This window comes from Hyperolius riggenbachi, chromosome 1, assembly GCF_040937935.1.
Source record: "Hyperolius riggenbachi isolate aHypRig1 chromosome 1, aHypRig1.pri, whole genome shotgun sequence".
NCBI lineage: Eukaryota > Metazoa > Chordata > Amphibia > Anura > Hyperoliidae > Hyperolius > Hyperolius riggenbachi.
The window spans coordinates 16,272,123-16,294,729 of NC_090646.1; the positions used below are offsets into that span (position 1 = coordinate 16,272,123).

Here is a 22,607-nt window from a genome sequence, read left to right on the forward strand (position 1 = left end):
AGACAGTATATAGTATTATCCTCCTGCATACATTGGAGTGGATATTCATCATATAGAAATATAAAGGGAGGGGAGTATTTTAATTAACATATTAGAGGTGTTTCGTTGGTCTTTATAATTATTGGATCTAGTTTCGATCATTTGTGCAGAGGGAAAGAACGTAGCTAGTCAAATCTATAAATAAAGATGACTAACCAATTGTGTGGAGTTGTCGCCCTCAAGTGGAGAAAGGTAGTATCATATTAGATAGAATTGTGTGAACAGTTACTGCTCACAGTAAATTTAGGGACTAAGCGAAGTCTGAAGACTTAATGATCACTCCGATGGATGCAAGAGGAGGCTAAAGCAAACAGTAATTATCATAGTTTCAATCTATTCGATGGGGTATATTATACAATTTAAATCAAATAGACAGTAATTAGAATGAGCCAAGTGGGAAAGGATAACAGGGAGAGGAGGAAGGGGAGGGAGGGGGGGGGGACGGCGTAATGTTGAAAGATGTTCCTAGGTGGTCTTAAGATCTGCACCTGGGAAATTAAGGAGGGGGGGGGAGGGAAGAGACGGGGAGGTGAGAAGAGGGGCAGGGGAAAGAGGGGAGCCTGGAAATACTTGTCTGTAATGAGAGAGGAGCAGAGTGCAAAGAAAAGACAGAAACAATTTAGTTTGTGAGACAATGCTACATCATCTGAAGCATAATCTCAGTGTCTTCTAAGCATAATATATTCCAACATGTATTTAACGTGCATATGAACAATAAGTAAACTGAATTTATCTAAGCAAACCAGAGTGCAGTCTCGCTATTGAACCTGGGACTACAAATTGAGTGATTAGAGACCTGGTGATTAGTCCAATGAATGTAGGAGAACGTTAGAGTGTATACGGTAATGACATTCATGCAATCAATCTAGTTGATAAGGTATTCTGTGTAATCTAGATCAGTTAGGCAGTAGGTAAGATGAGCCAGATGGGGAAGGGGGGTAGGGAAGAGGAGGAAGGGGGGGGGGGATGGGGGAGACGGCACGGTGACAAGACATATTCTTAGGTAATCCCAAGGTATGCACTCGGAGTATTGAGGAGGGGAGGGAGGTAGGGAGAGCGGAAGGGGGGGGGGGGTGGAGGGATAGGGGTACATATCTGCAGTAGGGAACTTACGGATTATAAGGGAGAAACAGATAAGTTTGTCTATGGAAAAATGCAGCGTCATCTTAAGTATAATCAGGGACGGGTACATTTTAGACATGAAATATTCAGTTACAAATCTAACATAGATACGAACATTAATTAAGCTAAACTTATTCACGTGTGATAGAGTTCAGTCCTGTTATTGAACGCGGGTCTATAAACCGGGTGGCTGATAGAAAGTTATCCAGGGGTAGTATATCACTCTCGGGGAACGTTCCGAGATACAAAGGGTCTGGGCTGAGGGGGAAGATCTGCATAAGTTCAAAACGTGGAATGTATATAACAGTTATTCCAAAGTCTGCCATCTGAGGAGTTTGGAGGTCGGGAAGGGCTATTGAGAGATCACCTCAAATAGGATAGCAAATATCGGGAATAGGTATCTCTTTTAAGGCAAAAAGAATATTCAACATCTTACCCAACCGTGGAAACAGACGGCGGATCAGAGAAGTCTGTTGCCGTAGGGTCTCCCATAAAGTGTAAAGTTCTCTGGGAGCAAACAGAAGAGGTAGACAAGAACTGGATGTCTAAGCTGAAAAGAAACAAGGCATAGCTGTAGACTTATGAACGGTATTATAGTTGGTCCCGGGTAAAACTGAACATGGGACAGAGGGGATCTGCAGATGAAATCAGTGTTTTCAAGGCACGTATTCATTGTCGTGAAAGTGAGCACAGGAAGGCTCTGTGCTGAGCGGTCAGAAGAATGGCTGTGAGTAGTCCTCAGGTCAGGGAGACATCTCGGATAGCCGGTGCTGATTGGGTAGATTTCCTGGAAGGAGAGACACGCTGCCATGTGTTCTGGGAGGTCGGGGGGTGCTGCGAAGAGGTTCCAGCAGATGCATTAGCATTGTCGGAGGGCAGGATCATATGCAGGCGCTCAAACAGCTCTTGTGCCTCTTCAGGAGAGGTGACGGAGTAGGTTCTCCCAGACAATGGGAAAATCATTTTAAACGGGAACCCCCATTTGTATTTAATGTTTTTGGCCTGTAGTGCGGTAGTGTAGGGCTTCATGGTTCTGCGCTTCTGTATGGTTGCAGGAGCGAGATCTGCAAAGATCTGGTACGGGTGGTCCTGGAAGCTTAACGGCTCCTTTTCCCTTGCAGCCTGTAGGATCGTCTCTTTTGTGCGGTAGTATGTAAATTTGATGATAACATCCCGGGGGGAGCCATCTGCTCTCTTTGGGCCCAAGGCACGATGGATTCTGTCGAATTCTAGACGATCCACAGGAGTGTTAGGAGTAAGCTCCTGGAACATGGCTGTGGCAGTGGAGTTCAGATCTAAGATGGTTTCCGGCAGCCCACGGATTCTTAAGTTGCCGCGGCGGGAGCGGTTCTCTGAGTCCTCTAGCCTCAGTTTTGTGTCTGCTAATTCAGATTTGACTTCTGCCAGTTCCTTGTCGTGTGCATCGACCACCGTCGCAGTCTTCTCATATCTGTCTTCAAACTCCGCCATGTGGGAGGTAAGATCCTTGATGTCGTTTTTAAGTTGTCGGGCTAATTTATTGGCTACAGCGTCTAGTTCTTTATGGAGGAGTGCTTTAAATTTATCTAGGAGAAGAGCATCCTTCGGTGTCCAGGATAATGTGGGATCCGATGATGAATGTTCTGACCTTCTTACTCTAGTGTGAGGTCGGGAGGCCACGGTCGCGTCTGAACGTGAGGAGGAGGCCGAGGAAGCCATGCTTGACTGGCCTCAGCGGCGCCGGGGTGAAGAAGCCTGAGAATGAGGTGAGCCCTCTCGGGATCCCTTAGATGTTCGGCCCATTGTTGCTCTGGTGTCTCGGGAGGTCGTAGGGGGTGGAAAGGGTTAGCAGCAATTGCTGAGTTAGCTGGAACAGTTAGCTGTAGCAGCCGGCCACGCTGAGCGGGTCTAGAAAGCAGCCATCTCTCTAGCGCGCCAGCCACGCCCCCACATGATTCAATTTTCTGACACATTTACTGTCAGATCAATTATTTCCTTCATGTCTGATCTGATTTCCAATCAATTTTCTGATCGATTTTCCTTTCACTTCTGTGAAAAATCATTCAGAAAATCTATCGGTTAGCAGATCGGACATGTTGGAAATAGCCGATCCGACAGTAAATCTGTCAGAAATTGCATCGTGTGTACCGTAACATAAGCTCAGGTGTACTTTACACAGTGACAATTTAGCACTTACGGCAAGTTAAAGGGGAACTGAAGAGAGAGGTGTATGGAGGCTGTCATGTTTATTTCCTTTTAAGCAATACCAGTTGCCTGTCAGCCCTGCTGATCCTCAGCCTCTAATACTATTAGCCATAGCCCCTGAACAAGCATGCAGCAGATCAGGTGTTTCAGTGGTTCAGACTTATAAGTCAGATCTGACAAGACTAAAGGTAGCCATACACTGGTCGATGTGCCATTAGATCGACCAGCTGACAGATCCCTATCTTATCGAATCTGATCAGAGAGGGATCGTATGGCTGCCTTTACTGCAAACAGATTGTGAATCGATTTCAGCCTGAAACCGATTCACCATCTGCTGAGCTGCTCCTGCCGCCTGTCCCCCCCCCCCCCCCCCCCGTATACATTACCTGATGCTGGCTCCCGGGCATCTTCTCCGCGCTGCACGGCTCTGTTCCGGCTCCATTACGGCGCTTCCTGTGTTACTCCGTGACTAGGAAGTTCAAATAGAGCGCCCTCTATTAGAACTTCCTGGTCACTGCAGTGACACAGGAAGCGCCGGGATGGATGGAGCCGGAACAGAGCCGTGCAGCACGGAGAAGACGCCCGGGAGCCAGCCTCAGGTAATGTATACCTGATCGGATCGGCCGCCGCTAGCGATGCGCACTTTACCGGCGGGCGATCGAGGGTAATTTCCCGCACGGCGCGATCGACGGACCGATCCGATTCCGGGAGGGAATCGGATCGGCGGCTGCGTTTACTGCGAACGATTGGCAGCAGATTCGATCCCAGGATCGAATCTGCTGTCGAAACGGCCGGGAATCGAGCCACTGTATGGCTACCTTAACTGCATGCTTGTTTCTGGTTTTATTCAGATACTACTGCAGAGAAATAGACCAGCAGGGCTGCCAGGTAACTGGTATTGATTAAAAGGAAATAAACATGACAGCCTCCATACACCTCTCTCTTCAGTTCCCCTTTAAGCCAGATCTTAAAATCAGTCAGCAGGAAGTTTTGTAACAGAATGATACCATTGATTGGCTAACTGAAAAGAAAACAGTGAGCCTTTGGCTGATGAGCCATCTTCAGACTTTGTTCCTGTGTACAAGATGTTAGGGCACACAGCTATGTATACAGTCAGCAGGAGATGCATACATTGTTTTGTAAATATAAATAAATGTAATTCAGTTGTCATTCTGTTTCAAAACATCCTGCTTTTATCACTAATGGCTAACACAGAACAATGCTTTGCTGCTTCTAAAAAAAACACAGAAAATGTTGCTGTCATTTCCTAGAAAAAAACAAACAAACCATAAATTTAACAGGTCTCAGGTCTTTAACTGCTCTTGGACCGACACAGTACGAATCTACGCCCAGCAGGTGGTGCTGCGCCCCTGACTGGACGTAGACTCTACGTCACATTGACCGCGTGTACCTGCCTTTTACCGTAGCTCTGTCCCCACCGCAATTTGTTCACCCTGCAGAGCACTGTGAGCCGGTCAGGAGCTGTTTTCATTGGCTCCTGGCCCTGTCATTGTAAGGATTCCTCCTGTGGTGTGTTCTGTCCATTGCGGTGGAGCTGCAAACGGACAGTTCTGGCTTGTCAGCCTGCATTCGCTTGTGCATTCGCAATGAGTCATATTGTCATTTGCAATTGCGCTGCAGTTCTGGGCAGCTCAGAATGCTGTCATCATTCCACCAATGGTTTATTACAGCTGAGCTGCAGCCAGATAGCTCTGGATTTCCTGCATGCATGTTGTTGCATAGGACTGTATGCATTGGTACAGATAGTCTTTCAGCTAGCAAATGGTAATCAGGCCAGTTCAGGATTGAATGATTACCATTCAGCTGTGTGGAGATTTGCATGCTTGCATCCATTGGCTGATGCCAGCATAAAAGTCTGCCTCCCCTTTTAGACCTCGCCCGTCATAGTTTCAGCTCTGTCTAAGTTGTTACTGGGTGCTTTTATACTGTGAATATATTCCTTCTAGTTCAGTTATCTTGTGGAGCTACGATTATATATTTCCCACGGGGACATATATACGTACTCCTTCTAGTGCAGAGATTTTGTATTGTTTGTATTGCCTAGTTAGTTCGCTGTATTGCTCCAGTCCAGACCTAGCTAGTGTCCTTGCTTATGTTATATGTTGGTTCATCGCCAATATATACATATTCTATTCAGCGTTTGTTATTTTCCTTGTATTCGTGTTACGGTGATATATCAGTGCCGCTGATATATACGTATTCAAACTGTTGATATCCTGTGTTCAGCTAGTCAGTTTTTAGCATGTTTCGGTAGGTTGCGCTTAGTGTGATCACCCGTGCTTAGCTAGTCTAGTCCTGTCCTTGTGAGGTAGCCATTGCTGCGGTTGCTATTGGTTACCTCACTCTTGTCTTTGTAAATGCTTGCTGTCACTGTGGCAGTGACTAGATTAGCAAGCATTCATTCTGTCAGCCTCTGTTCTCCTAGTCCTGTCCTTGCGAGGTAGCCATTGCTGTGGTTGCTATTGGTTACTAGGGATGATCAGAACGAACAAATTCTGTTTCACCGGAATTTGCGGATTCCGGCAGGTCTAAATTCCGTCGCTATAAAAATTCAGCCGGATTTTTACGAAATTCCGCGGAATTCCGGATTCCGACGTAAAAATTAAAATAATCGCAAATGGAACCTTGTTTATGCTATCCCATACACCCTATACACTGTTCCCTTCCTCCATCACACCTGGAGGGAGGAGGGTCTTGTCTTTCAGGGAATTTTCAAATTTTAATAGCCAGCTTACATACCTTGGCCGGGAATTGAATCTAGGTCTTGGCCGGGAATTGAACCCAGGTCTAGTGCTCGATAGGTAGCTCTCTTCACCACTAGACCACCGCTACATGCGGAAGCCAGCCTAGCATGTACCATTATTATATATCCAAGAGAAAAATTAGCTTGCTTATGGATTTGTAGGATTTTAAAAGCCATCTCACATATATTGGCCAGGCCCAGGATTTGAACCCAGGCCTACCACGTGGTAGGCTGCTATCCTAACCATTATACCACCAACACAACACACTACAATGCTACATGCTGAAGCCTGCCTAGCATGTACCATTATGATATATCCAAGAGAAAAATGAGCTTGCTTATAGATTTGTAGGATTTTAAAAGCCAACTCACATACATTGGGCAGGCCGAGGACTTGAACCCAGGCCTACCACATGGTAGGCTGCTATCCTAACCATTATACCACCAACACAACACACTACAATGCTACATGCTGAAGCCAGCCTAGCATGTACCATTATGATATATCCAAGAGAAAAAGGAGCTTGCTTATGGATTTGTAGGAAAGCAATCGCTGGAAAGCACTGCTGAAGTCTGCCAAGGGCTTTTCTGATTGCTAGGAGAGCCGTGGGAACCCAGGCAAGGCCACACTTGTTAGAAGTCATGTCAGGTTTACAATTTTCAAAAACACAATTGCCGCATTTATTTCAATGGCTTGGCAATTTTTGTGCGTTCATGTGCACAGGGCCGGTTTTAGCAACAATGGGACCCCAGGGCAAAATAAACCTGGGGGGCTGCACGACAGATACCCCGGAACAAAAATCGACATTAAGGGACTTTTTGCAGCTGGTATAGTCAGGGTGTAAAGCCCCAATCAGTCGGAGCTCCACATTCTGTCTATCCCAGCCTGCATGGGGGACAAGGGGTTAAAAAGTTTCAGGAGGCATTTAAAAGTATACTTTTTTCCTTCGAAAATTTAAAATCAATTTTCTCAAAAACTGTAAGGTCTTTTTGAAAAATAGTTTTTTCATCTTATTCCCAATGATCTCCTTAACATATCCTGCAAATTTGGGGTTTTTAGCATTTAAGGTGGATTTGCTATTAACCGTTAAAGTTGGCGGGTTTTTAAATGTGTACCGTATTTTTCGGACTATAAGACGCACTTTTTCTCCCCCTTAATTGGAGGGAGAAAAGTGAGTGCGTCTTATAGTCCAAATGCTACAAATTTAGGCTGGTCCACTGTCTCCGCGGCAACTTCACGGAGGATACTGGAGACAGAGAGTCTGTGAGGTCCACCTGCAGGGAGAAGATGGTAATTATGTGTTCATTGTCTGCCCGCTGCCTACTCTGGCATGTTGGGTGAAGGGAGAGATCGCTGAGCCGCTAATATAGCAGTGTGAGTTGCGGTGAGGCTGTGAGCTTTGTCGGGGGAGAGGATGCAGCTGATTTTATTTGTCAGGACATTGCTACCATAAATCTGACATGCCGGTGATAGGTCAGAGGGAAATAAGCGACCAGTAAAGAAACGTGCATAGCAGAGAGGCTGTGATCTTCATACACGAGAAGAACTAGCAGCTTTCCATTGTCTGCACACAGCCTATCTATAGCTGACATGCCGGGGTGAAGGGACACAGAGAGCTGAGCGGTGAGTGTAGCAGCGTGTGTATCACTCGGCTTCTTGCAAGTTGCTACACTCACCGCTCAGCTCTCTGTGTCCCTTCAATCCAGCATGCCTCCAGTCCGGCGTGTGTACGGACCTTTAGGTTTAGGCACCACCAGGGGGGTCTTAGGTTTAGGCACCACCAGGGGGTCTAGGGGTTAGGGATAGGTACAGGGAGGATTCTGTGTGAGAGTAAGGTTAGCTATAGTTACAGTACAATATATGTAATATATACAATTGATTACATTATGTGTATTTACACAAAGGGGGGGTCTAGGTGTTAGGGATAGGGATAAGGAGAGATATCCGCCCGGCGGATCGGTCAGGAACAGCCGTATCAGTCCGCCGACAGACTGTACACACGCCGGACTGTCGCTGGAACGCCCACCCAGCGAGAGGTGACGACGGACCTGTCGTTGCCTCCAGTCCGGCGTGTGTACGGACTCTAAGACTCCCCTGGTGGTGCCTAAACCTAAGACCCCCTGGTGGTGCCTAAACCTAAGACCCCCCTGCTGGTGCCTAAACCTAAGACCCCCCTGGTGGTGCCTGGTGGTGCCTACACCTAATACTCCCCTGATGGTGCCTAAACCTAAGACCCCCCTGGTGGTGCCTAAACCTAAGACCCCCCTGGTGGTGCCTAATCCTAAGACCCCCCCTGGTGGTGCCTAATCCTAAGACCCCCCTGGTGGTGCCTAAACCTAATACCCCCCTGGTGGTGCCTAAACCTAAGACCCCCCTGGTGGTGCCTAAACCTAAGACCCCCCTGGTGGTGCCTAAACATAAGACCCCCCTGGTGGTGCCTAAACCTAAGACCTCCCTGGTGGTGGCTAAACCTAACCACCCCCCTGGTGGTGCCTAAACCTAAGACCCCCCTGGTGGTGCCTAAACCTTAGACCCCCCTGGTGGTGCCTAAAACTAACCACCCCCCTGGTGGTGCCTAAACCTACCCCCCCCCCCCTGGTGGTGTGTATTGCACTGTAACTATACCTAACCCTCCCTGTACCTATCCCTAACCCCTAGACCCCCCTGGTAATGCCTAACCCTAACCATCCCCACCGCACATACACACTAAACACATATAAACAATAATATATTTAATCCTTAAAATACTTCACTACAAATAACATGAATAAAATAATTTATATATTTGTAATAGAATAACTAGCCTTAAAATCACGTATACATGAATAATATTATAGGTAGAAAAAGGTATATATATACACAATACAATAGGTAACCTTACAATCATGTATGCATTAGAAATCTTAAAATAACAGTAATATTAAAAGCGATATTTTAGTAACTATAATCAACGCATTATAAGTGTAAAAAGAAAGTTAATACCATAAACAATGTATTTCTAATACAATCAGGGTGACAAACGGTATTTAAGCATTATACATATGAAAACGAATTTTAAATGATAAAAGAAGTGTAAACGAAAATTTAGTTGTTATACTTTTGTAAGTGAAATTTTAAAACGTAAAAGATACGTAAAACTCCTATAAGCGAAATTTGAAAAACAAAAAAATAAGTATAACACAAAGTCAAAACGAACTTGTAAACGATATTTGTTATAAACCTTATCCTGTAAACGAAAACTTTTGTTACCCGATCCCTGTAACCGCTATTTCTCGTGTGCCCTTTTTTCCTGTCGGGCGCCGAATAGCCGATATTTTGCATTGCAGTCTATGGCGGCGCCCTTTTTGACCACTATCCCTGTGCGCCCTTTTTTACTAGCCCCAACAGCATGGTGCCGCTTTGTGAATGACTTAATTTGTTAATTGTCACAACCTGGATGATGTAAAACATTGCCTTCCAGAAAACCTTGGTACCGGTCATTCCAAACACCGTGTTCTCAGCACATGACAATAAAGTAATCTGGCTAAAAAACAAATCTTGTTAATCCCGGCTTTACATGCAGCCACAATGAATATTTCTGAACAGTATTCTGGTTTTTTTCTGAAATTCTGGAATTCAAAGTAATTCTGCATATCAACTTTTCCTACAAGTGTCTTAAAATGATAAAAAAATTCAGACAACACTTCTGTACAATTCCCTCTAAACATTGTGTTTCATTTTATTGAAAAAAGTAGCAGTAGAATCACTGAAATCACCATCACATGATTAATATGGCAGATGTATAAGCAGTAAATAATATATCTGAAAATGGCAAAACTAGCAGTCAACAAAATCCCTGAAATTATTATCCCATGATTAATAATGCAGATTGTATTGCTGCCTCAGTCCCTGGATAACCTCCTCTGCCTCCTCCTTTGTCAGGCGGTCTTTTCCCAAAAATGGCTCATCTCCATCACAGGGGGTCAGGTGGTCCAGAAGTTGGCCTCTAGGAATGTTCAGATGACCACCTTCAGGAAGATGAAAAGCCAATGTCAGGTGGTTCCACACACTGTAAGTCCCATCATGAAGATGACAACAGTTCCCATATCTCTCATAAACCTCACACGGCTTGTAGCATTCACTTTGGACTTGGCCATTTTCAGATATCTTCACCTTCAGAGCTATGGAGGTGGACTCTGGTCTCCAGTACAATGTTTCTCCATCTCGGTAGACAAAGGGAAGAGGTTCAGAGCTGCTAAGCTGGATGCTCGGTACCGTCGGGAAATCATCATACTTGTTGGTATGAGGACTGTGCACTACTATGTAATGGGCGATCTTCTGGCGGTAGACTTCAGTACCCAGAATCCTCAGCTGTGGTTCTCCACCATCACAGTGCTGAGTCTTGTAGAGAGAAAGAAGCTCTGACAATGGGAAGGAGAACCTGAAATTACCATAACGAGAAGCTGATTTATTAAAAGCTGGTGAGGTGGCAAATTGTTCTTTTAATTCTCCTTCAAATTTGCGAGCATCACCTGGTGTAATCACCCTCCTCACAGCCTCGTACATCTCTTGTCGAGCCTTCTCAATGTCAGGTGAAGAGATGTCTGCGCTCCAGAATAAGAGGTCCCGGAATTCAGGTCTTTCCTCAGAACTTTTTGTTATTCTAAAACACCCCTGCTCAAGAATACGAGTCAAGGGGGCCTCCTCAGTGACGTGCTGCAGGCTGGAGACTGGAAGTGGCACCTGTGTGTGCGGAAAGTGATGAGATTTCACCTTTTCAAGGTTTTCAAGCATTCTTGCCTCACTTTCAATAAAGAGGTCCTTATTTTGCAAGGTGGTGGAAATCTGCTGGATAGTTAGAAAGTGTCCAAGTCCATAATTGTATATTTTTCCTCTTGATGTAGAAAATCTCCACAGCTCTGTATTGTGAGGAATCTCAGGAACACCAGGACCTGCCACAGCATCAGACTCCATGTCTCTCGTTCCTTATTTCTCTTTTTTCCTCAAGTGTTCGGGATGCAAGGCGTGTACGATGTTATATACAGCCGAGGAGGGTCACTGGCAGCAACAGGTCACTGTGCAAATAGACAGTAACCCAGTAATCCATGGCTATAATCCAGGACCGGCAGTACCGATGTGGGTGACTGGGTATGAACAATCATTAATCCTCTGCACTTGCAACGCTCACAGCAAGCTGGAACACTACTGTTACATAGTTACATAGTTATTTGGGTTGAAAAAAGACATACGTCCATCGAGTTCAACCAGTATAAAGTACAACACCAGCCTGCTCCCTCACATATCCCTGTTGATCCAGAGGAAGGCGAAAAACCCTTACAAGGCATGGTCCAATTAGCCCCAAAAGGGGAAAAATTCCTTCCCGACTCCAGATGGCAATCAGATAAAATCCCTGGATCAACATCATTAGGCATTACCTAGTAATTGTAGCCATGGATGTCTTTCAACGCAAGGAAATCATCTAAGCCCCCTTTAAATGCAGGTATAGAGTTTGCCATAACGACTTCCTGTGGCAATGCATTCCACATCTTAATCACTCTAACTGTAAAGAACCCTTTCCTAAATAAATGGCTAAAACGTTTTTCTTCCTGTGTTTCCCCAAAAATGAGACAGTGTCTTATGTTAATTTTTGCTAATAAAAAATGTGCCGGGCTTATTCTTACGGGATGTCTTATATTTCTATGAACACACAAGTTCCTGTGCTGTGTGTCCTAGTGCCTTCCCCACTGTGATACCTCTTCCTCTGCTGCTTCCACCTCTTGTGTGCCTCTGTGTGCCCCTTGTACCTTTAGTGCCCTCCTGGTGTCCCCCTCTGTCCCTGTGTCCTCCAATGTCCTCCTGCATCCTCCTCTTACCCCAGCTCCATGCCACTGTGCTCCTCAGCTTCAGCCTATGGGAAGAAGTATGGTGACTTGTGTTTCTGCTGGAGGCAATTGTCTCACGGGCGTGACCCTAGCTCCATTATTGGGCCAATCACTGCACTCGCTGAGTAGCAGCAAGTGCAGTGATTGGCCCAATGATGGAGCCATAGTCCCACCTGAAGACCATCAGCTCCAGTAATAAAACAAGTGGCCATACTTTTTCCCCTTTCTGCCACTAGGGCTTACTTTCAGGGTAGGGCTTATATTACAAGCATGCTTGAACTTCCTGCTAGGGCTTCCTTTCAGGGGATGTCTTTATTTTTTTGGGAAGCAGAGCAGTAGCCACCAGGGATGATCTAAACATGTAATTACAATTCTCAAAATTTTGCATCATTTTTGTAATTACAATTATGAGCATCGTGGAAAAATCATAATCACACTTCGTATAGTTACGACCATACACACATTTTCCATAATTATGATCGTTTCTGTAATTACCAATCAATTTTGGGATTCATTTCTGTATAGAGCACAAAACTATGATTTTGTGGTACCCGTAATTTCCGTAATTTAGTGTTACCCGTAATTTTCTGTCATTTTCATTATTCCAATAAATTGTGGAATTGTGAATGAAACACAGAATTATGATTCAACTGGAAATTACAACATGAAATTACAAATTATAAAATGACGAATTATGATTTTTCTGATAATTACGAATTACAATCTTGTGTCATAATTGCAATTTTTTTGTTGTAATTATAAAACGTGAGATTTCGGCTTGTCACTGGTAGAGATAAAAACAACTAGGTTGCAACATTGTATTCGTTCGCAAAAATGGAGGATATTAGATTTCTAAAATGGATTGCATGCAACAACATTCTGTACTGGAGCCCTTCACCAGCGTTGAGGTTCCCTCCCCTTGATAAATACACTTATAAATGAACACGCTGCTTGGCTATGACATAAATTGTTCCCAGCGACTTAACGATTGTTAACGGTGACAACGATTGAACACCTATGAATGAGTCTTTAGATTTTATTTATAAATCTGTATAAAATAAGTTTATTGCTTAACTTTTTGAAACATGTAAACTTTTTGTCTAATTTGTAAAACAGGTCACTGCTTATAGGAATATATGTATTGTGCTTCAGTCTGTTATCCGTATTGCTAGCTGTAGCTCACTATTGTATCTATAAATGTGTAAGATTCTGCCCTTTTCTTCTTGCGCGGTAGAGCCCGGTGAGTGGCGTACACAGCGCTGATCAGCGCCCCCCTCTGGGAAGGCTGGGATTTCTGGCTGGCTGCAGTAAAGGAGCCAGCGGCTGTAGCTGAGTGTATGAGAGAGGAGGGGGTCCCTGGGCTGAGCAGAGTCCGGGTGTCCCTCTGGGAAGGCTGGGATTTCTGCCTGGTCTCAGTAATGGAGCCAGCAGCTGTAGCTGAGTGTATGAGAGAGGAGGGGGTCCCTGGGCTGATCAGAGTCGGGGTCCCCCTCTGGGAAGGCTGGGATTGATCAGAGTCGGGGTCCCCCTCTGGGAAGGCTGGGATTGATCAGAGTCGGGGTCCCCCTCTGGGAAGGCTGGGATTTCTGGCTGGTCTCAGTAATGGAGCCAGCAGCTGTAGCTGAGTGTATGAGAGAGGAGGGGGTCCCTGGGCTGATCAGAGTCGGGGTCCCCCTCTGGGAAGGCTGGGATTGATCAGAGTCGGGGTCCCCCTCTGGGAAGGCTGGGATTGATCAGAGTCGGGGTCCCCCTCTGGGAAGGCTGGGATTTCTGGCTGGTCTCAGTAATGGAGCCAGCAGCTGTAGCTGAGTGTATGAGAGAGGAGGGGGTCCCTGGGCTGATCAGAGTCGGGGTCCCCCTCTGGGAAGGCTGGGATTGATCAGAGTCGGGGTCCCCCTCTGGGAAGGCTGGGATTGATCAGAGTCGGGGTCCCCCTCTGGGAAGGCTGGGATTTCTGGCTGGTCTCAGTAATGGAGCCAGCGGCTGTAGCTGAGTGTATGAGAGAGGAGGGGGTCCCTGGGCTGAGCAGAGTCCGGGTGTCCCTCTGGGAAGGCTGGGATTTCTGCCTGGTCTCAGTAATGGAGCCAGCAGCTGTAGCTGAGTGTATGAGAGAGGAGGGGGTCCCTGGGCTGATCAGAGTCGGGGTCCCCCTCTGGGAAGGCTGGGATTGATCAGAGTCGGGGTCCCCCTCTGGGAAGGCTGGGATTGATCAGAGTCGGGGTCCCCCTCTGGGAAGGCTGGGATTTCTGGCTGGTCTCAGTAATGGAGCCAGCAGCTGTAGCTGAGTGTATGAGAGAGGAGGGGGTCCCTGGGCTGATCAGAGTCGGGGTCCCCCTCTGGGAAGGCTGGGATTGATCAGAGTCGGGGTCCCCCTCTGGGAAGGCTGGGATTGATCAGAGTCGGGGTCCCCCTCTGGGAAGGCTGGGATTTCTGGCTGGTCTCAGTAATGGAGCCAGCAGCTGTAGCTGAGTGTATGAGAGAGGAGGGGGTCCCTGGGCTGATCAGAGTCGGGGTCCCCCTCTGGGAAGGCTGGGATTGATCAGAGTCGGGGTCCCCCTCTGGGAAGGCTGGGATTGATCAGAGTCGGGGTCCCCCTCTGGGAAGGCTGGGATTTCTGGCTGGTCTCAGTAATGGAGCCAGCAGCTGTAGCTGAGTGTATGAGAGAGGAGGGGGTCCCTGGGCTGATCAGAGTCGGGGTCCCCCTCTGGGAAGGCTGGGATTGATCAGAGTCGGGGTCCCCCTCTGGGAAGGCTGGGATTGATCAGAGTCGGGGTCCCCCTCTGGGAAGGCTGGGATTGATCAGAGTCGGGGTCCCCCTCTGGGAAGGCTGGGATTTCTGGCTGGTCTCAGTAATGGAGCCAGCAGCTGTAGCTGAGTGTATGAGAGAGGAGGGGGTCCCTGGGCTGATCAGAGTCGGGGTCCCCCTCTGGGAAGGCTGGGATTGATCAGAGTCGGGGTCCCCCTCTGGGAAGGCTGGGATTGATCAGAGTCGGGGTCCCCCTCTGGGAAGGCTGGGATTGATCAGAGTCGGGGTCCCCCTCTGGGAAGGCTGGGATTTCTGGCTGGTCTCAGTAATGGAGCCAGCAGCTGTAGCTGAGTGTATGAGAGAGGAGGGGGTCCCTGGGCTGAGCATGTCTCACTGCACTGCATTGTGGGTAGAAGATCCTCAGGATTCTGGGAGACACTGGCTGGCTATGCTGTAGAGGGAGAGGATATTCCAGGCTGCAGCAGCTGCTCTGTGTGACACCCGTATGTCTCTGTGTTGTGTCATTGCTGTTACTATGTGGCCATGTGTGTTTTCTATTATAATTATTACTATGTGACCATGTGTGTTCTATTATTATTACAATGTGTTGTATTGTGTATTCCCCCAGCACTGGGAGGCTGCTACATTGTATCATTACCATATCCAGCAGTGCTCACATTGCGAGTCCCCTCCCCCCTCCTGTGCCATCTCTGTGTACCCCCTGTACTCTCCCCTCCCGTGCCATCTCTGCTATCCCCCTGTGCTGCCTCTTCCTGTGCCATCTCTTTGTACCCCCCTCCCCTCCTGTACCATCTCTGTGTACCCCCCCCCCCCCCTCCTGTGCCATCTCTAAATATCTCCCTGTGCTTCCTCCCCCTTCCTTTGCCATTTCTGTGTACCCCCTGTACTCTCCCCTCCTGTGCCAACTCTGCTTTCCCCCTGTGCTTCCTCTTCCTGTGCCATCTCTGTGTACCATCTGTACTCTCCCCTCCTGTGCCAACTCTGCTTTCCCCCTGTGCTTCCTCTTCCTGTGCCATCTCTGTGTACCATCTGTACTCTCCCCTCCTGTGCCAACTCTGCTATCCCCCTGTGCTTCCTCTTCCTGTGCCATATCTGTGTAGTCCCTGTACTCTCCCCTTCTGTGCCATCTCTGTGTACCCCCTGTACTTTTCCCTTCTGTGCCATATCTGCAACCCTCTGTACCCCCCTCCCCATGCCATGTGTGTGATTATTATCTGTTTATATATTGCTGACATCTTCTGCAGCACTATACAGAGTGCTTAGTCATGTAACTAACTGTCCCTCAGAAGAGCTCACACTCTAATCCTACCATAGTCATAGTGTAATGTCCTACCATATTATTATTATTATGTATTTATATAGCACTGACATCTTCTGCAGCACATTACAGAGTGCTTAGTCGTCCCTGACTGTCCTCAAAGGAGCTCACAATCTAATCCCTAGCATAGTCATAGTCTAATGTCCTACCATATTATTATTATGTATTTATATAGCACTGACATCTTCTGCAGCACATTACATAGTACATAGTCATGTCATTGACTGTCCTCAGAGGATCTCACAATCTAATCCTACCATAGTCATAGTGTAATGTCCTACCATATTATTATTATGTATTTATATAGCACTGACATCTTTTGCAGCACATTACAGAGTACATAGTCATGTCACTGACTGTCCTACAAGGAGATCATATTCTTATCCTACCATGGTCATAGTGTAATGTCCTACCATATTATTATTATGTATTTATATAGCACTGACATCTTCTGCAGCACTGTACAGAGTACATAGTCATGTCACTGACTGTCCTCAGAGGGGCTCACACTGGAATCCTACCATAGTCATAGTGCAATGTCCTGCCATATTATTATTATGTATTTATATAGCACTGACCTCTTCTGCAGCTCTGTACAGAGTACATAGTCACGTCACTGACTGTCCCCAGAGGAGCTCACAATCTAATCCTACCATAGCCATAGTCTAAAGTTCTACCACACAGTTTCCCAACCCGTGTGCCGTGACACATTCATGTGCACGGCAGCCTCGTGTATGTGTCGTCCCCCCGCTCTATCTCCCTCCCACGCTCTCTGCCACGCGCACCAACGGCAGACCCCTGCCCTCGTCCTCTTGTTTGTAACGTCCATGTGCTGCGCATGCGCGCTGGCAAAAAGCACAGACACAGGGACAGGGTATGCAGGGACAGGTGATGCAGGAACAATGGGGTTTTATTATTATACTAGCTGGATGCCCAGCGTTGCCCGGGTATGTATTTGGCTGGTCTTGGCCCCGCCCCCTTTTCCTAACCTTAACACACAATTACTTAATGACCAAGTTTGTGAGCTTTGCGGTCTTTGGTACCAATAATTTGAATTGAAATAAAACAAATCTGATTGGCTGTGGCTCCACCACTTTTCTGAATTTGAACCCCAATCACCCAATGGCCAACTGTACCAGGTACAGGTGATTAACAGTGCAAGAGGCTTGTGCTATTAACAGTGCAAGAATGGCAGCAATTAAATATTCCCCTTAAAAAGCAATAGGTAGATTTTAATTGGCTTTTGTAGGCTCCACCCACCTTTCTGAATATTAATCCCAGTCACCCAGTGACCAACTGTGCAAAGTTTGAGAACCCTACCATTACCAGTGTAAGAATGGCTGCAGTTTACATTTTCTCAGTGAAATGTGTATTTGTCTCCGCCCACTGATGACCCGGTATTGCCAATTATGTATTTGGCTGGTGTTGGCTGCGCCCACTTTTCCTAACCCTAACACACAATTACTCAATTACTCATTGACCAAGTTTGTGAGCTTTGCGGTTTTTGGCATCAATAACCTGTGTTAAAATGAAACAAATAAGATTGGCTGTTTGTGGCTCCACCCCCTTTTATCAATTCAAACTCAAGTCACCCAATGATCAACTGTACCAGGTTTGAGGCTTGTGCCGTTAGCAGTGCAAGAATGGCAGCAATGAAATATTCCCCTGAAAAATCGATAGGTAATTTTTGATTGGCTTTTGTAGGCTCCACCCACTTCTCTGAATATTAATCCCAGTTACCCAGTAATTAACTGTGCAAAGTTTGAGAACCCTACCATTACCAGTGTAAGAATGGCTGCAGTTTACATTTTCCCAGTAAAATTTGTACTTGTCTCCGCCCACTTATGACCCCGCGTTGGCTGCTTATGTATTTGGCTGGTGTTGGCTGTGCCCACTTTTCTAACCCGCACACACAATTAATCAATTACTCAATTACCAAGTTTGTGAGCTTTGCGGTGTTTGGCATCAATAATTTGCATTGGAATGAAACAAATCTAATTGGCTGTTTGTGGCTCCACCCCCTTTCTGAAATTGAACCCCAGTCACCCAATGATCAACTGTACCAGGTCTGGGGCTTGTGCCATTAACAGTGCAAGAATGGCAGCAATGTAAATATTCCCCTTGAAAATCAATAGGTGAATTATGATTGGCTTTTGTAGGCTCCTCCCACCTTTCTGAACATTAATCCCAGTCACCCAGTGACCAACTGTGCACAGTTTGAGAACCCTGCCATTAACAGTGTAGGAATGGCTGCAGTTTACATTTTCTCTGTGAAATTTGTATTTGTCTCCGCCCCCTTTTTGGTTATGGGAATAAAACATATCCTATACTTTATTCCAGGTAATGTACTATGTGTGTGCCAAATTTCATTCAAATCCGTTCAGCCGTTTTTGCGTGATCGAGTAACAAACATCCAAATATCCAAACTTTCCCATTTATTATATTAGTAGGATGGGATGTATCTCATTGACCATCTCTCCTCTCCATAAAAGAGAATGGCCCGATTGGGGTAGACATTAATGGCACACCTGTACACAGATTGGGTGGTAAACTGCCACCCAAAGAAATCACAACATTTTCACCTGTGTGTAGGGGAGGAGTTAGATACTTACCTCAGCAGTTGAAGGTCTCTGGATGTTCAGTGGCTTCCTGGATACTCATAGAGTCCACCATTCCAGGGCTGCTTTTCTCTTCATTTTCTGGCCACACTCCCAGCCGTAAATGAGTGCATGCGGACTGGGCATGTGCGTGTAAGGGTAGGGCATGCCCAGTAGAACAAAGTTACATGTGCACGGAAGTGTGTTAGCATGTTCACAGCCGTGGCACACAACCAGCTGTAACACTTCCGACTTCTGTCTTCTGTCTTTGTAGGATCGGTTCTCGGCGGAGCTGAGGGAACATGGCTGACTTCACCATCCGGGTATACAAGAACAGAGACTACAATGCAGTGCGGATAATGTTCGCTGAGGGAATGATGGAGCATCTTCCGGCCACCTGTGCCTACCTACTGAAGCTGCCCCGGGCCCAGTTCATCCTCTTCATTTCCTTCATCAGCCTTCTCTTGGTGTCAAAGTCCTACCTTCTCTCTCTGGTCAGCTTGGCCATTGTATTCACAGCGGGTCGACGACTACTGACCAGAGAGTACCACCAGTATGTAGACAAGTGTCAGAGGGAGGACCTGCTGGACATCGAGGAGTCCTACATGGCCAGTAATAACTCCTGCTTCTGGGTGGCCGAGTCCAGCGGCCGGGTTGTTGGTATGGTCGCAGCCCAGGCAGCCCCGCGGTCAAGTGAGGTGATGTTGCTGAGGCGTCTATCGGTAGTCAGGGACCAGCGGCGCAAAGGCATCGCCGCAGCTCTGTGTAAAAAGGTCATTGATTTCGCTCGGCAGCGTGGCTACAAGACTCTCTCCCTCGAGGTATCCATGATGCAGAATGCTGCTCAGAAATTGTATGAAAGTCTGGGGTTTCAGATGATGGATGATAACGTCCTCCCTTCCTTGCTTGGAAGATTCGCCAACTTTTCCATCATGACTTATGAATATAAAATTAAGGACTGAGCGTTGTAGATAGAGACTGTGGAGATTGTCCTGTTCAGTAATATTTATTTATCACGATTAAGCTTATTTTTACATCAAGATGGGACGAGCATGGGGAGAGAATGTTATATTTATTTATTTTAGGACCACCTGAAGTTTTCTAGAACTTTTATCACTGCGTACATTAAAAATGTCTGCCTGTTACGTGCTACCGTGTAATATGCTTATTATTAATTTTGGTAAAGGTGCGAATACTCTGCATTTACAGTGATGGCCAAAAGTTTTGAGATCGGCACTAATACTGGTTTTATCAAAGTTGTGATAATGAGCTTTCAATACGCATATGGATAAAAAAAGCTGCAATTAAATTTGAGCGTGATTATTGCCCAAAAATCTGGGCGCTGGAAATATCGGGTAGTAGAATACAGATGGAGGATACTGATATTTTACTAAAACTAAACCCAACCTAACATTATTCTCACACTGAACCCTCCTTTTACCTATGCCTAATCTTAACCAAACCCTTGCCGATGCCTAACCCTGGTTCTGATGATACAGACAGGTGAATGTTAACCCTCAAGCATGCCTAATCCTAACTTTAAAGCAGTATCGTCACCATAAAAATCAAATTTCAACAGCAACTGGTCTGAGTGTATTAAGTGATAAAGATGCTAATCCTGCATTCAAAACTTTCAAAACTTTTTCTGCTGTTATAATTTGGAGTTATCACATACTTAAGGAGCACTGACCCTTTAGTAGTCGGTGCCAAAGAATTGCATGCTGAGGGTTCTTTTTATCTATAATCTATTCCTCCTCTTCCCTTTATTTCCCTGCCAGTTGCTGATCTGAAACACGATCCCCTGCTCACTTGTGTTTACAAGCAAGGCTGAGGCGACTCAGCGATTGGAGGAGACAAGAAAAAAAGTAAAGGGCAGAAATGACATCAGGATTTAGCCTTAACTGTGGGCAAAAGACATGGCCCCACCAGGAACAGAATTCTCTTCATTTACTATAGAACATTCACTGAAATCAAAATGTGGACAGTACAATACATATGTTATGCAAGTAGATCAAGTATTTATCTACTTATATATGTGTTTTTTTCCCCCTGGCATAGTATGGCTCAGGGGGCCAGATTAACCAAAAGGCATGGTAGTGGTAGGCAGGTGCCTAGTGGGTCCTGGTGCAAAGCAGTACCTGTCTTCTTACACTACCCGCTGCTGACTCTGCTCGTCTCTGAATTTTTTTTTTTTTAAAGAGCACCTGTAGTGAGAGGTATATGGAGGCTGCCATACTTATTTCCTTTTAAACAATGCAGATTGTCTGGCTAACTAGCTGATTCTCAGCCTCTAATATTTTTAGCCATAGCCCCTGAATAGTGGTGTCCTCGGATACCCCCGATCACGGATTCGAGTAAATCCGACCACGGCAGTATCTTCAGTCAAGGCCGCAAGATAGAGGGTATTGGTGTGGGACCTTGTCCAAGGATATTGGCTTGGGGGGTGAGGGGGGGGGGGGGGAGCTCCCCATACCTTGTGGGCTGGTATAGCTCAGGGTGTGAAGCCCCACTTGGCCGGGGCTCTACATTCTAGCTATCCCAGCCTGCATGGGGGACAGGGGGTTAAAATGGATCGGGAGGGGGACCATGTTATTTTTTTTAATTATCCACTCTCTAAATATAAAAGAAAAAGTTTAAAAAACAGGAAAAGTTGCCAGGGATTTTTATACAGCCATATTGCAGCTGTATAGCGATCTGTGGTCAAAGTGCTGCGGCTCTGGAGGTGTGTATGGACCCCCTGGAAACCCTGTCAGGAAATTGATTGCTCTTTCTTTTGCTATATGTAAAATTACACTATCGTCAGGTTTGCTACATTAACTGCCATTTACTGTATTTAGATATATACTTTTTTCCTTTGAAACTTTAAAATCGATTTTTTCAAAAACTGTAAGGTTTTTTTTCAGAAAAAAAAATTCCCCTTGTTTCCACTGTTCTTCTTAACATATCCTTCAACTTTGGTGTTTCTAGCATGTAAGGGGGCTTTGCAATTAACCACCAAGGTGGGTGGAGCCTACAAAAGCCAATCAAAATTTGCCTATTGATTTTCAAGAAGCATATTTCATTGCTACCATTCTTGAACTGTTAATGGCACAAGCCTCAAACCTGGGACAGTTGGCCATTGGGTGACTGGGGTTCAAATTCAGAAAAGGGGAGGAGCCACAAACAGCCAATCAGATTTGTTTCATTTCAATGGGAAAATACAAATTATTGATGCCAAGGATCACAAAGCTCACAAACTTGGTCATTCAGGGCTGGTGCACACCAAAAACCGCTAGCAGATCCGCAAAATGCTAGCAGATTTTTAAACGCTTTTTTTTATTTTTCTATGGCGTTTTGCTAGTGTTTTGCGGATTGCTGCTGCGGTTTTCAGTATAGTAGATTTCATATATTGTTACAGTAAAGCTGTTACTGAACAGCTTCTGTAACAAAAACGCCTGCAAAACCGCTCTGAACAGGCGTTTTTCAGAGCGGTTTGCGTTTTTCCTATACTTAACATTGAGGCAGAAACGCATCCGAAATCCAAAAAATGCCTCACCCAGGCATTTTCCGTTTCTGCAAAACGCCTGCCGCTCTGGTGTGCACCACCCCATTGAGATACATTGACCAAGCAGATCCGCAGCCGCAAGCGGATCTGAAAACGCCCAAAAAGCCGCTCGGTGTGCACCAGCCCTAAGGCCTAATGCACACCAAAAACCGCTAGCAGATCCGCAAAATGCTAGCAGATTTTGAAACGCTTTTTCTTATTTTTCTGCAGCGTTTCAGCTAGCGTTTTGCGGTTTTGTGTAGCGTTTTTGGTGTAGTAGATTTCATGTATTGTTACAGTAAAGCTGTTACTGAACAGCTACTGTAACAAAAAACGCCTGGCAAACCGCTCTGAAGTGCCGTTTTTCAGAGCGGTTTGCGGTTTTCCTATACTTAACATTGAGGCAGAAACGGCTTTGCAATCCAAAATCT

The 22,607-nt window shown here is 46.0% G+C and overlaps 2 protein-coding genes across 3 annotated transcripts; one reads left to right on the forward strand and one right to left on the reverse strand.

The window, feature by feature from the left end:
• Positions 1–301: 301 nt before the first annotated feature.
• On the forward strand, positions 302–19,813 carry LOC137545026 (probable N-acetyltransferase camello). Of its 2 annotated transcripts, none has more exons than XM_068266140.1 (2): positions 302–352; positions 18,928–19,813. In XM_068266140.1, exon 2 carries the CDS (start codon positions 18,956–18,958, stop codon positions 19,613–19,615), a length of 660 nt encoding a protein of 219 aa, XP_068122241.1. In that variant the 5' UTR covers positions 302–352; positions 18,928–18,955; the 3' UTR covers positions 19,616–19,813. The 2 variants fall into 2 exon arrangements, with proteins under 2 accessions (XP_068122241.1, XP_068122238.1); XM_068266137.1 differs by lacking the exon at positions 302–352 and adding an exon at positions 15,131–15,220.
• Positions 9,811–11,136, reverse strand: LOC137545022 (uncharacterized). The gene has a single exon (XM_068266133.1). It carries the CDS (start codon positions 11,061–11,063, stop codon positions 9,966–9,968), a length of 1,098 nt encoding a protein of 365 aa, XP_068122234.1. The 5' UTR covers positions 11,064–11,136; the 3' UTR covers positions 9,811–9,965.
• Positions 19,814–22,607: the final 2,794 nt, after the last annotated feature.